This window comes from Rhynchophorus ferrugineus, unplaced genomic scaffold (assembly GCF_030347505.1).
Source record: "Rhynchophorus ferrugineus isolate W39M unplaced genomic scaffold, kcgeb_rfMv2 rfM9, whole genome shotgun sequence".
Lineage (NCBI taxonomy): Eukaryota > Metazoa > Arthropoda > Insecta > Coleoptera > Curculionidae > Rhynchophorus > Rhynchophorus ferrugineus.
This window is the reverse complement of record NW_027472588.1, coordinates 39,484,731-39,500,400: the sequence shown is the minus strand read 5'-3', so window position 1 is coordinate 39,500,400 and position 15,670 is coordinate 39,484,731. Positions and strand designations below refer to the sequence as shown.

General features: G+C 32.9%; 1 protein-coding gene and 2 long non-coding RNA genes across 3 annotated transcripts in view; 2 read left to right on the top strand and 1 right to left on the bottom strand.

The window, feature by feature from the left end:
- The window catches only part of Nost (Nostrin), a 48,223-nt gene extending 40,508 nt beyond the window's left edge, over positions 1 to 7,715 (top strand). The window contains exons 7-14 of the mRNA XM_076415009.1: positions 2,244 to 2,332; positions 2,418 to 2,553; positions 3,555 to 3,719; positions 4,607 to 4,759; positions 4,888 to 5,040; positions 5,098 to 5,284; positions 5,343 to 5,485; positions 7,228 to 7,715. Of these exons, the coding sequence (XP_076271124.1) occupies positions 2,244 to 2,332; positions 2,418 to 2,553; positions 3,555 to 3,719; positions 4,607 to 4,759; positions 4,888 to 5,040; positions 5,098 to 5,284; positions 5,343 to 5,485; positions 7,228 to 7,323 (1,122 nt within the window). The 3' untranslated portion in view covers positions 7,324 to 7,715. The remainder of the gene's footprint in view (positions 1 to 2,243; positions 2,333 to 2,417; positions 2,554 to 3,554; positions 3,720 to 4,606; positions 4,760 to 4,887; positions 5,041 to 5,097; positions 5,285 to 5,342; positions 5,486 to 7,227) is intronic.
- On the bottom strand, positions 5,995 to 6,800 carry LOC143202979 (uncharacterized). Its single transcript, XR_013007262.1, has 3 exons — positions 6,702 to 6,800; positions 6,386 to 6,503; positions 5,995 to 6,233 (listed from the first exon to the last, which is right to left on the bottom strand). It is a non-coding gene; the product is annotated as an uncharacterized LOC143202979 (long non-coding RNA).
- A 1,891-nt stretch (positions 7,716 to 9,606) lies between the features above and the next one.
- LOC143203179 (uncharacterized) lies at positions 9,607 to 12,755 on the top strand. Its single transcript, XR_013007288.1, has 3 exons — positions 9,607 to 9,692; positions 10,400 to 10,447; positions 12,505 to 12,755. It is a non-coding gene; the product is annotated as an uncharacterized LOC143203179 (long non-coding RNA).
- The last annotated feature ends 2,915 nt before the right edge of the window (positions 12,756 to 15,670 follow it).

Genomic DNA, 15,670 nt, shown 5'->3' with positions numbered 1-15,670 from the left:
TTTGCATTTATCTATTGTTTATTGATAATCTTAAGGTTTTTGTATTATATTTTAATTTACACATAAAGTAATGATATATTAATATTTTTATCTCCTTTCATATATTTCCGCCGTTGCGTCAGTTTTTTTTTTTTGGAGACAATATTTTTTTGGATGGGACAATGTTTGGTAAATATGGCGGGAGGATATGGCTTCCCTTTTTATCATTTTCAAGTGGACTTTGTGAATCCAAACCATTCTTCAATTCACATTCACAAAAAAAATTGAACCGACCTGAAAAATAAAGAACTTACTAAAAATTAAAAAATAGTCTAACTTAAATTTTTAACATAAAAAAAACGTTTTAAAATAAAATATGTACATAATAATCGTTGTAATAACTAAATGAAAATAAACAAAAACCTTATTTAACCTATCTACTACACGTATATTATACTATATACACACAATTTAGCTTAATACCTACATAAACATATTTCACAAAATTATATTATTATTTTTGTATTGTGTGGGCTCGGATTTTACTCAATAAATTACGCAGTTATTTTATTAAGTATTACAATGGCTAGACCAAGTAAAGGAGCAGCCCATTTGAGGAAAAATAGGAATAAAGAAACAATTATTGAAAACAAGGAACGCCTCAGACTCCGAGGTCCGCTACCTGACCTAGGTGATTTGACAAAGGTTTTAACCAAACTAGAACAACAACAAAAAGTCGTTGCCCCCACCGGGAATCGAACCCGCGACCTCCGCTAACTACTACACCACAGAAGCAGTTGCCTCCAACATTTTTACGGCTTCTCACATGATATGGTTAGTGTTTAAAAAGCAAACTGAATGGCTTTTGCACTGAACGACTTCCGGTCTTCCGACACATCAGTTCAGCAATAATATTATATACAAATATCTGATTATTTTAGATCAACAAATATGTGAAAACTCTGTAAGTGCCTTTGAAATTTGAGGATTTCCCTCGATTTCCCCCCTTCTCCCATCAGATCCTGACTTGGCTCCAATGGGACCACCTCGGAGGTGCACTCTTTTGAATAAAAAAAGAACTATATAATATATATATATATATATATATATATATATATATATATATATATATATATATATATATATATATATATATATGTATATATATATGTATATAAGCTCACCATTTAAATATACACACATCGTCTGCATTTGTCCCGATTGTTAAATTTACAATAGTTTTCTAGGCTATCCTGTAAACCGGCCTCTTTAAAATATTATTAGGTTTCCTTTCGTTCGATCTCACGCTAATTTTAAATTCATTTCCGATAAATCAATGCGAATTTAGTTCAGGTACGTTCACTTTAAATTAACGGTTTACGGCACCTAATTAAATTGATTTGCCTTAACAAGTGTTTATTTTCTGGTGTAGTCTGTTCGTTTAAATTTATCATCATACATTCAGATATGTATGAAAATAATTGCATCACTATACATTAGAAAACAATTGAATAAACAAGCAACCAATACAGGTAAACATTAACCTATCAAAAGTCATTAAAACGTCAAAATTTTCCTGTAATCATTACAGCTGAATATCTAATCAAATTCAAATTAACTAAATCATATATGTGTTTTTCCTCCATCAAAATGTCAGCATAACATTAGAATCGACATCATTTTAACAGACATTTTTAATTTATTACAATTAATTCCACACGAACGACCGTTTTCTGCTCTTCTGACCATAGCAATGACTGAGAAATCTCGTCTAGGTTATGTAAGCCGCTGACACTTGGAAGAAAGTGAAATAAAACGCTATTAAGGAAATAGATAGTATCAATGGTATCATTTTTTGTGCGCACCTAACGTTTATCGGCTATAAAAGTGTATGCAATGAAAAAGTCCGGAACTACAGCATTATAATAAACTGGAAAATGTTAAATTTATGGTTATTATAAATCGAAACTATTTTTACTAAATACTTACCTATAACAGACATTTCTGGTCATTGAACAACACTTTCAATAAGCATAATAACTCAATTAAATTAAAAATAAACTTAATGTAATTATTTTTCTTATTATCTGTAAATATTTCATAAAAGCAACTTTCAAAAATAAACTTCTTACTTCAAATTACATACGTAATGTCATATTTGACAAGTGTGTCATTTCAATATGTCTTGCATCAAGTGATTTACATAAGTTTTACTCTATCCAAGGCGGATACAATTATTAATATATTTACCTTTTAAATTTCAGTTAGAAGGAAAGAAGAAAAAAGCGGAAGATGCGGTGAAGAAGGCTGATATTGATTATTACACGCACTGTGTACGAGCGGAAAGATCAAGGTGAGCTGTGACTTTATACAGATTACAGAGCTAGCATAAGGAGTTGACAGTCAAGAAATAAATAATTTTGTCTTTGTATTTTAAGATTGGAGTGGGAATCGGCAGTTCTGAGAGGCGTAAGTACTTTCCAAGCCCTCGAAGAAGAACGTCTGAACAACCTGAAAGTCGTTTTAAATGCGTATCTTCGCCACAACAATGAACTCCATCCAAAAATTGCCGAGGTAAGACGACTTACATGCTAAATGAAACGTACCCCTAAAGGTTATGCAACTTACATTACACGAATAAAATTGCGAACGTTCTAAAATATCGAATTGTTCCACTGTACCATGATTAGGCTGTCACTGGACAAATTTTGTTAATAAAAGGGGTATTTAGCTGGAGCAGTGGAGCGAAAAAATCATTCCCCAAAAGATATTAATATAATCCTATGAAATTGTTACGCTTGGCGAAGTAGATTGTAACTAATAACGAGAATAATAACACCGAAAAATTGGTTTGCATATTTACTAATGTAGGCCAATGAATTTCAGTATAACTTAGCATTTGTTACTAATACGATATATGAAATTAAAGTATTTTTGGTTGTCTATACACTTTATTAAAAATATAAATTACTGCTATAAAAAATATTTTCTATAACTACATTATTGCGTTTGTATATAGCCTCTGTCACAATCGTATAAAGAAATAAATGCATTTATATTGTCGTATTAGATTGTTATATAATCGTAAATCTACTAGTTATTTGCTTGATAATAATATAGCAATAAATCTAAACGCGCCAAAAAACAAATAACTCGTTCTGTATTAGGAACTAGTACTAAAAGCAAATTCATACCAAAAACAGCTTTTCAGATTCGTTTGTTGTAAAAAAAGGTTACGCCATATTATATAAGCGTTGTCAAACTCGGACTCGTTATAATAATATATTTAACTAATAATTATATTTAACCCTTCTCGCTATTCATACACAGGTTTTGCATTATCGTCGTGTCTGTTCGGAATGCACCGAAGAATACCGAAACTGTCATTGTTTGACATTGGAACTTAATTCACCATATATTTTACTGTTTTTAGTTTTCATTCAATTGATTTTAATCATAATATCAAATTTTTAATGCCCTTTTTGTTTATTTATAGTATTTAAGTACACACTCAATGTATTTATTGAAAAACTATGTTTTGATCATATTACATATCAAAAAATAATTTTCTACAGGCAAACGAGAGGCTCAAAGGCCCCATAGCGGAAGCGGAGCCATCCAGAGACCTCGTGACTTTCCAGAATCTGAAGCAAACTTCACAACAGGTTTCGGAACAGTTGTTGCCTGATTTCTACTGCGAACACATCACGTTAGCCATGAACAGGGAAAGACGAAAACAGGTAAGTCGACTATACAAGGAATTCTTAATTATCATAGTTCACGCGCATCAGTTACTGGTACTTTGTGTTTGATGGACATAACACACATAACAATGCAATGCAATGAAATATTTAGAAAAACAAACACATTTAACAACAGATTGATGTGACAACAGTCGACTTACTGGCGCCTACCACTAAACAAAAACTCGAACAGTTCCCAAATGTCAAGAACGATACCTTTGAACGTTATTTTGAAGTTTTTATGGGCTTAATGTCAAACATAAGTCCACCTAATTTGCCCGATGAATTCGCCATAAACCAATTAAAAATAATAAAAATATTGTACAAGGATTTCAAGTACTGGATTTATTTTTTTGAGTACACCACAGTATCATAGGAAACTGGGTTAATTGTTTTTTTTCTCGCGTGATTACTAATTTTCAGTTTAAATCTCATTTTATTTGTGGTGTATTAATTATTATAGCTTTATAATATATCTTGTGTTTTTTAATCTGAGGTGAAAGAAATCTGATCCATTATTTTATATGTTGCTGTTATTTAGAGGGAATTGTTATTTTAATTGTTTTAGCATCAGTATACTGAATAATTTCTTTCAAGTCACTTTCTTGAGGTTTAAATCCAAATAAGTGAATGTGAATTTTCCGGTTTGTATGTAGCATAGTTTGACACCAATGCAAGAATATGTAGATAAATGCACTTAACTTAAATCTGACTGATATTAAATGTCAAAAAGTTAATAATTAACACCATAACACTGACAGAAACAATCGAACATCATTGTTTTTATTGCAATGCATACTTGATGTAAAATCGTTTTAATAAAAATAAAGTGTATATTTCTGTGTGATCCATTTCCTCGCAACTGGAACATTATTTTTATTTAGGCTCTGGTCAAACTGCTTCATTTAATACGGCAAGATATTGACCGTGAAAGAAAGTCAAAGAATGGTTTGGAGAACCTGTCCAAGGCCTTCAAGCAGACTCCCACCTTTGGTACCGAAGATTCCCAGCAAAGTGTTTTCGAAAAACTGTATCATGTAAGTTGAAACTGACAAGAGTCGGTATCTGCAACCCTTGAATGAAGGCTTCATACCACGAATTTATTTAATATACCCAACGATATTTAAAATCCTGGTTATTTTACAATGATATCAATGGTTTTCAGATGAAATCAATGTTAACATACCTGGAAGGTGCCAGATATAAAGTACACAGTGCCTTGGCCGAGTTGGACAGTAGGCCTCGCGCGGGACATCCGCTAGCACCTCACATCACCATCACCAGAGACAAATCTGGCTTGCAACAAAGTGTTCTCAAGGTAGGTTTCGATGGACTTGTTGATTCGTCATTGTGAGTAATACATGTAACGTTTCAGGTACCTCAGTGGTTGAAGGAAGAATTTTTCGAGACCGACAGGAGTCCGCTGAGCGAGAAATCACTCAAATCGGAGAAATCCGACAACTCTGACCCTCACATTAACGATGTCGAGGATAACGTACTGCACGACTGGACCCATAGAGGTGCGGCCGATGGTAATTCCAACCAACCGGATTCAGATTTCGGTAAGGCGATTCCAAAAATAGGCTTCCCCACGTTTGTTGTCATTCTTCGTTGTCGTAGATGAATTCTCGTCGCAGTGTAGCAGCACGGACCATCCCGCTGAAGCTGAGAATATACACCCAATCGCCAGGTGCAGAGCGATATACGCTTACACACCGAATCTACCTGATGAGCTTACTTTAAGTCCTGGTGATATTTTACAGGTAGTGTAAAAAAGCGGTACTATAAATTTATCCCTCAAGATACATGGTCTAAAATATATTCCGATATTGTCGATTAGTAACTGAAAACACTGGATGGATATACAGCAAGAGACATAAATCATATTCATTATGTTACGATGAAGTTATATGTAGTAAGAATAGAACAATCTAGTTAACTATGCAAAACAAATGCTCTCTTTCATTAAGTAGTGTAATCTTATATTTTATATAAGAAGAATTATTATTTTTTCACCAAATTGAAAAACTAGTAGAAATAAACATTTTTTATGAATATATATGCATATATGCTTCCTATGACTTTTAAGTCCAAAAAAAATAATTACATTGAAAGAAATATAGTCTATCCAAAATAGAAGTGATCGCACGTCATATCTACTTATTACTTCAAAACGGTGCAATGTAGCCTCATTTAACGTTGACATTTTACGCATTTTAGTTTAATCTAGCTTCGATATATAACAACGCTCTAATATAAATAAAATAATGCATCAAAAATATAATTTATTTTAACATTATAGTATATCTAATGCAAATATTATCGAATGACTCATCAGAGAACAGATTTACCTTTTTATGTTTAGTTCTTGTTTCCTTCATTGCTGTGTTTTTTGTCAAATCATTCTGCTATCACTGTATTTCTCCCTAGCTTCTTCTGTTACTACCTGTGTATATTTTTCTTCAAAAATTAAATTCAATCACTGCATTCTCCTTAATGAATTTGCCATATCTGCAAAACAGTTAGTATTAATTATCTCTTTGTACATTTTAACCAAATGCTCATATACATTTTAAACAATAACTCACATGTCTAGGCACATAAATATTTCACACATTACAATACGATATTCTACAGTTATCCCATATTAATTATATACTTGCCTTTAGTTCTTTTCACCCTCATTACTCTTCAGGGCTTTCGTGATCGTTTCTGATTCTATGAGTTCTCTATAGATGATCGAATAAACTTATCATTGTCTCCCACCGGGAACATCCAATCCTGGAAATAATTGATTATTTCATCATATTATTTTCTATAAGAAACAATTATTTCTGTAAAAATGTTTTAACTAGATATAGAACTCTATAATAAACTAGATATAACGCTATTTTGAAATGTTTTAAAACACAATATACTTAGTTTCGGTATTTTATTATTTCTTAATAAAATAATTTAAGCAACAACAATATAGCTCACATATACTTCTAACTTCATCTTAAGATGCAGAAACAGAACTATGGAAACAGATCATAAACAATATACTGACAGAATAAAAAGTCAGTTATATCGTTATTTATGCAAAAATAGACTAGACCTCCGTATATTTGGTTGCCTAAGGGCGCAATAAGGTATTAAATTTATTTCGAATAAAATCTCACAACGGTTTCATTGCCCAATACATTTTATTACATTATAGCATAACTGTCAAATATATCTTAGTAGTGCAAGATTTAATTTAAAACAAATTACAGAAAATTGTTCTTTAGCGTAACACTACGTGTAATTACTAAACAAAACTATGAACTATTTATTTTATTTGAATTAGAACTATAATGAACAAACCAAATGAAAAGTTCTCGGTCTATCGTATGAAGACATTTTTATAAGCAAATATTCATGTGTCCGGTCTTTTTGATATGAAGATAAATTATTTTTTGATCACTGTGATATTATCGCGGGTTAAATTGGTTTAAACGATTTAAATATATGTTTTTTTTTGCAGGTGTACAGACAACAAGACGATGGTTGGTGGTTGGGTGAATGTAACGGCAACGTTGGAATCTTTCCCGCGACCTATGTCGAAATCGTTCCTGCCTAGATGATAAACTTCCGTGTAAAGAGCAATAATAGTTGGTAGCAATAAACAAACAAACAAAAAATCAATACAGATAAAGACTGACTCAACACGCAACATGTTACATTCAATCGTGGGATTGATGAGAGAGAATGTTCTCTATATGTGAAAAAAAAATGATATTTTGTTTCGGCTGGATTTCTGCTAAAGGTCTAATTACTAATGCTGATAATCATTCGTTTAATTTTTAATTCCGTAATTAGTCGACCACATTGAGAATTTCAATTGTTTTAAAGTATTGATATTTATTATGTTTAATACTGTAATAATTTTGTTTTTATTATTCTAGCCGCTGTTTATATTAATACGGTGTTAACTAATTAATGTATAAATAAATAAAGTACATTTTTATATTAGATGTTGTTTTATTATACAGGGTATTTTATGAGTATAAATACTCAAAATAAAATCAAATTTGCTGAGAACTTAAATGTTTGCCATTCCTGTTCGAATGTGATTTTGCCATATAATTGCCATGGCCGTCTTGGATGTGGACAAGGCTGGAGAGACTTTTCTCGATAACTTCTTGCAATAATTGGGCTCTATACCTATAATAATATACAGGATTTTGTTTGGGATTGAGGGGTCTTGAACCATATTTCAGGTTTAATTTAGTTTATAACGCAGGAGTGGTTTTTTGAGGGGCTCGAACCTTTAACCATTACCAGTATAGATTAGTAACTTTACATATTTTCTCTTCCAGAAAGTAATCTAGTTATGTTAAATGTTGCATAAACTATATGACATATAAGTCTGCGAACCAAATTTTTTCCTTTAAATTCTTCACAAAGTGGATGGCTGCAATTCTTGCGCTATAATCCCAATAACTATATTTTAAAAAAAAAATATGCACAATTTGCTAGTGTTGTTCTGGCGTCGGTTCACTTATGATGAAATAACAAACCAAACAAAAATCACTAAACATGGATACGAGAGGTTCTCAATAAACGAAAGGTATTTAAAACATTTTAATGTGTGCACTTTATTATGTATTATATTTTCCTTTAATATATGATTTTACTCGAAAAATTCTCAAAAATATATATAGTCTAATCAAAGATTATTTGTATATGCGTTATCAAGATGTTTAATGTATTGCCTGCTGTAATTCCTTTTAGAATTAGACAATATTTTCCTCCTCTTCTTGTTCTATTTAAAAAAAGACACAATGCTGTCTGATTAGTTCGAACACGTAAACAAATGAGCCTGTCAAAGTCGTCGAGTTGTCAGACGTATACAAAATTCTTGAAAGCAATAGTGGTAAGAGGTTATAACTCTAACCTATAAACTATTGTGGCTGTATAATTAACTGTAGTTTTTAGATGTACTATAATGTTAAAATAAATTATATCTGATTACATTTTTGTTTAGTTATTTTATTTAGATTTGAATTTTGTTGTATGTCAAAGTCAAACTGTCAATCATTTTAACACTGTCTTCGCAGTTATTCTAATTAGGAACACAATAATAGAACACAGTTATTTCATAGAAAACTAACGTAAAATACTACTAACTGGCAGTCGTTTTTGTTGAAAATCTACCAAAAAAGCAAATATGTCACTTTGTTTTAAAATCTGTCATCAAATGCTTTCGAACATAAATCTCAGATATTTAAAATTGTAATATCAAATTAAATATGCATCATTGACAGCTGTCAAAAATATTTTATCACCAGCTTAAAACTATACTACTAAGATACGGTATTGTTAACTATGAGGTTTTTCTGCTATTAAGAGGACAGAGTTATAGACCCTAACTTTTTTTAAAAAATTATAGTTTTCTTACTTCTAAGGTTTAGAAATATGTTTTGGGACCACTTTAAATTGAGCTGGATTCGTTAATATTTGAAGGTTATGTTGTGTTATGACATCCAATCTTCGAATATGACATTTAAAATCAAACAATATAATTTTGTGGGCTAGTAACAAATGATGTATTTATTTTATAACATACCTCTTTATTATAAATATATTCTTTATAGATGTTTATAAAATTAAGCAGGATAATTAAACCTGTTTTATTTTAAATTAATGGCAATGTTATATTTCATAAATTAAACTGTTAACAAGAATTAGTGAACGATTTAGTACGAGGGTAATTCTCCTGTAATTTAACGAGACAAATGACGGGCGATGATCCTTTAGAGACATTCTTGTCGTGAGAACTCGTTTGTCCAGACCGCGACGAACACTTACAGACAATAAATTAATCGACCACACAACATCCTCCGTTTCCATACTGTGATTGATGGTATCTGTCGTCAAAGAGAGCTACTCCATTCTGAACTCGTTACGATTTGCTCGGCCAACTGTGAAATTTGCTTGGTCGTTTATGTCCGTAGCGGCTCGACAATTGAATAATCAATAGGGTTTGGACACGCCTACTCTTGAACAACGAACTAAGGGCGAGTATACGAGGGTTGTCTATATTGTAATATTTTTTTTTACTCTTTTTACTATCGAAAGGTTCGAATGTTGAACCATTTGATAGTAAAAAAGTAGTCGAATGTAATTAGTAATTACTATTTCAGTTGAATCTATGCTTCTAATGTTTTCCTATTCGTGCTGTAACATGGAAATGTATATGAAAGAGGAAAAGAAGGAGTTAATTGGAGAGATTAATTTATAAAAAAAGGAATGGAACAGTGATCCCAAATATGTTTCAAAGTAACAATTAATTAATACGATACATGTAATTAGTTATTACAATTTCACTGCAATGTGTGCTTACGAATGTTTTTTTCTTGTTTTTTTCGTCAACCGTGTCATAAGTGGGACTAAGATATAAGTATACCTTCTCATGCTAATTTTAAGAGAGATAATTGCTGGACCCTAATGCGTTGGAAATATTAGTTTTCATTTTCGCGTGTAACCTACGCGTCTATAAAATTCGCCTGGTTGCCAAATGTCCGCAAATTTCTTCAAAATATTGGTGATGGTAATTACAGGTTATAAACAAGGCAAGCGTAGTTTTGGCGCTTTCCTTATTTTCATACGTTTAATATCGCTAATATCTGTTCAGGCTCTGATTGAAAATTCAGACTGATTGAGTCAGAAACAGATTGTTGTGGCGTTGTGGCCAAGTTTAGGTAGGTATTAATTAAATTGTGTGTATAGAGTAGAATATAAAATACGTGTAGTGGATAGATTACAACGATTATAATGTACCTATTTTATTCTAAAACGTTTTTAGGTGGCTAAAAATCTAAGTTTGATTATATTTTTACCTTTTAGTGTGTTCCTTATTATTTTTGAAGTCGGTTAAATGTTTTTGTTAAAAATATTGTATTTTTCCCCCTTGTAGTGTTAGATATTTACTCAATAAATTATACAGTCATTTTATTAAGTATTACAATGGATAGGTCAAGTAAAGGTGCAGCTCATATGAGGAAAAATACGAATAAAGAAAAATAATTGAAAATAAGGAACGCTTCAGTTCAAAAAGTCGTTGTCGCCGTCGGGAATCAGACCCGCGGACTCCGCGTGTATGCAGAACGCTATAATCGTTACACCGTAGAAGCAGTTGTCTACAATATTTCTAGGAATACATTACTCCACATCTCCGGATTTGGCGCATGCGTATATACAGCTACATTTACTTTACTTTATTGTTACCATAAAGAAGACCAAAATCGTTGTGATCAATCACAGCCAATATAGTTAAAACCAAATGAAAAAGCCACCACTATATATGAAAGCAGTAAAGGAAAATTTTCTAAAAATCTCCAAATATTGTCGCTAATACTATTCTTGATTCACAAACCCCATTAATGAATTGACTAGCTCGAGCTTTCGATTAACATATTGTACATTTACTAGTGTAAAACAAATGGATGGTCGTATTTTGAAAGACATCTCAGTCATCATTATATTTACAAAACAATAAATTATTTACCTATTCTCTTATATAATAATGTACTATATTTTCCCTGTCATTAGATCATTAGGGTGTCGTTGATAGTTTTATATTTTGTTTATTTGATCCAAGTCTATTTTTGTTAACAAATTTAATTATTTCAAAATATCACTGTACACTGTTCTCATCTTAGCAAAATGCTGTCTAAATTCTTCTCTGATTCTCTGAATTGCACATTCTTCGACTTTTACTCTCAACAAATTCTAGTTACATCTTACTGCAAAACCATCTTACTAAAATATATTATGTTTAAAATAAATGTCTAATTATTACCAGTTACTAGAGTTTTTGCTACTATTATTGATGGACAAACCTCATGAATTACTTGACTTCCAACATAACAAGAATATTTTTTCTCTTTTGTTAACATTAAATTTTAGTATATTTTGAAACATATTCGATGTCTTTGAGAAAATGATGATGTGCACCTGATGATGATGATGATGAGACCAGTGTATGTTAAATCACCAAGAATAACACAACAATTTAATTATTATTACTATAGAACTATTAATGTAAGACAAAATCTAAATATTCTAGATTTTTTTGTTGTTCTGATCTGATCGACCGTACCGATCGATTCAAAAAGAATGGACCGCCATTAGAAAAGGAAGACAATAGAGTTTATTCTATGCAGGAGATGGAGTGGATGCAGGATATATATATATATAAATATATATATATATATATATATATATATATATATATATATATATATATATATATATATATATATATATATGTTACAATGTTACAGTCGAACGTAGAACCTCCTCCTTCTTTGAAGCAGTTTAAAAATAAGTTTTCTTCTCGACCTCGTATAACGAATCCAACATACCCGGGCCCATTAATTCCTCCTAATTACTAAGCCACACTTCTGTCGTCCGCAGCAATATGTTGCTGTCATCGACGGCGGCATTATCGCCCTAGTTTCGAGCCGGTCCTCCTCCGCCGCCGCCCCGTCCCGAGGACCCAGGAAGCGCCCTCCGTGAGAACCTCGTCCCGGCCCATTGAAATTCATTGTTGCGAATTGTTTGGCAACAATTTTAAGTGTGGCGGATTACTGTCATTTTCCGGGGTCCGATAATAAGCGTTCCGTGACAAATTAATAGGTTTACGCGCATAAAAAAAGACGAAGGGATTGTTTTTATCGGTCGGATACGTTCGGTTTGTTATTTTTTAGACCTGGGGGCTTGTTGCTGGATTCTGCTACTATGGTTACGTTTGCAGAAAAAACCGTGGCGACCGCCACGACCCCTTAGGCCACCACGAATTCGCCACCAGCAAGTACGAAGGTTGGCAACGCCGGTGGATTGGTACCATGCAGTTCCAGGCGATAAAAGACCATCACGACGACGTCTCGTTCTCTTTTCTTTTCTTCGCCCCCTTGTAATAGTACCACTTCCACAGCGCTACGGTACTTCCTCTACCTAACCTAATATCCTGTCAATTCTCCCGTAGACCACATGTATCACTCAATATCGAAATAAACAAGTGTTTATTAAACCAGTGTTTTTCAGTTCTCGTGCAAATTCCTTCCAAAAATAGTAGTGAGTGTTCGGACAAATAATCGCAGCGGCAGCCACACATTTCAACCGACTAACCGACCCGCCGAACATTCCTACAATTGGTAACCCCGACGTGATCAAAGTGCCTAACAGGTAAATCAGTTCGACATAAGCCACTCGACAGGTGCTTGACACGTGCATGGAAGGATAGCACGAGGAACGGAACCCATCAACATCATGTGGTCGACGACATCCCACGAGACTAGCCTGATGGACGAAAACCACAGAAGCCCATCATGTATACCATCAACACATGAACACCATCGCATCACGAGACGGGACACGTAACATACTTATAGGTACCCTCAAACAAAGCTAAACGCCCCAAGACGAACGACGTCCTGCTACAACTCCAATGGCAGCTGATCCCGTAAAACTCCTCGCTCAGGTTGGGATCCCCATCTCATCAGCAGTCCCTGGGCGTTTGTTTGCGTGATTGCGGGTGCACTCCGGAACCTGCACCACATAGAGGTACGTTCCACGGCAGTTTCACTAGGAGGGGAGTTATGTGGCGACCGCCACGACCCTTTAGGCCACCACGAATTCACCACCAGCAAGTACAAAGGTTGGCAACGCCGGTGGATTGGTACCATGCAGTTCCAGGCGATAAAAGACCATCACGACAACGTCTCGTTCTCTTTTCTTTTCTCCATCCCCTTGTAATAGTACCACTTCCACAGCGCTACCGTACTTCCTCTACTTAACCTAATATCCTGTCAACTCTCCCGTCGACCACATATAACATTGAAATAAACAGTATTTCTTCAACCAGTGTTATCAGTTCTCATGCAAATTCCTTCCGAAAATAGTAGTGAGTGTTCGGACAAATAATCGCAGCGGCAGCCACACATTTCGATCGACTGACCGACCCGACGAACATTCCTACGAAACAATCAGAATAATATAAGTAAGCGGACTCAGACATGGAGAATAAAAATCAACGATAGTAAAACCTTGAACATTGAATTCACCTATGAACAAACTGAATTATACTATTGTCCTATGCAGTAACTATTCATCCCAAGTATCTTGGGATGGCCCAAAACTTCGGTGGGAAGAGCGTATGAAAAAGACGTAAAAGCGAGTCTTATTTGTTTATATTTTCGCGACATTTTCTTTCTTAAACACAGACAGAGACATGTAGCATTCATGGAAATCATAAATCGTTCCCAACGTCTATGATACTTTTATATTCTAGACCTTCAGCCTTTGGGTAGTTCAAGTGTTTTTTTAAAAAAAGTTTGATTACCGCGAATTTTTTCTTCGGGAGTTGTATTTGCCAGATGTTAGAACTTCATAAAAGTCAGTTTCTAAAGACAGAGTCGATGTCTTCATACTCAGTTTATTTTACTATGTTTTGTGCCCGTCCAAGCTGAGTTTCATCAAATGGTGAGTTTGTTCACAGAGTATTCCGGTTTTTTATTTATTATTTTCCATTTGTTATTCTTCATTTATAATCTCTGCTGTGCGTTACTTTCCTTTGGTACCGTGTATACATGTCATACTTCATCCTAGAATAGTCTATAATTGCTATCAGTTCGTAATTGTCTGTTTTATAATGATTATCCGTGAATTGTTGACTACTATGGACAAAGATTATTGCTAACCATCCTGCCAACCATACTCTATCATTGTATTGCCTACTATTGTAATCGTCTTCTATAGAGATTAGTAATATCATCCATTACTAGTATTTTTCACAACTCCCATAACAACATCAGAGGACGAAAGGCGTTTCTCAACACTAAAGCGCATCAAAAGGTTTCTCAGCAATTCAGTTGGCCGAAGATTGTTTAACAGCTCTTTCCATGCTATCTAGTAAAAACCAGTTTATCTCCGAAATAGACAATTTTAATGACAAAGTGATTACCAAATTTGCGAAAAGAAAAGAACGTAAGATAGACTTAATTTATAAAAAAATAGGTAAGTTTTTTTTGCAAATATTGCAGAACACCTTGAAATTGTTGTGTCAGTTTTGTTTAAAAATATTGGAAATATTTAAAGAAACCCAAATTATTATTGTAACTTACTAATGACTAATAAGGTGCAAATAGATAATTTTAATGACAAAGTGATCACGAAATTTGCGAACAGAAAAGAACGTAAGATACACTTAATTTATAAAAAATAGGTAAGTTTTTTTTGCAAAAATTGCAGAACACCTTGAAATTGTTGTGTCAGTTTTGTTTAAAAATATTCGAAATATTTAAAGAAACCCAAATTATTATTGTAACTTACTAATGACTAATAAGGTGCAAATAGATAATTTTAATGACAAAGTGATTACCAAATTTGCGAAAAGAAAAGAACGTAAGATAGACTTAATTTATAAAAAAATAGGTAAGTTTTTTTTTGCAAAAATTGCAGAACACCTTGAAATTGTTGTGTCAGTTTTGTTTAAAAATATTGGAAATATTTAAAGAAACCCAAATTATTATTGTAACTTACTAATGACTAATAAGGTGCAAATAGATAATTTTAATGACAAAGTGATTACCAAATTTGCGAAAAGAAAAGAACGTAAGATAGACTTAATTTATAAAAAAATAGGTAAGTTTTTTTTGCAAATATTGCAGAACACCTTGAAATTGTTGTGTCAGTTTTGTTTAAAAATATTGGAAATATTTAAAGAAACCCAAATTATTATTGTAACTTACTAATGACTAATAAGGTGCAAATAGATAATTTTAATGACAAAGTGATCACGAAATTTGCGAAAAGAAAAGAACGTAAGATAGACTTAATTTATAAAAAAATAGGTAAGTTTTTTTTTGCAAATATTGCAGAACACCTTGAACTTGTTGTGTCAGTTTTGTTTAAAAATATTG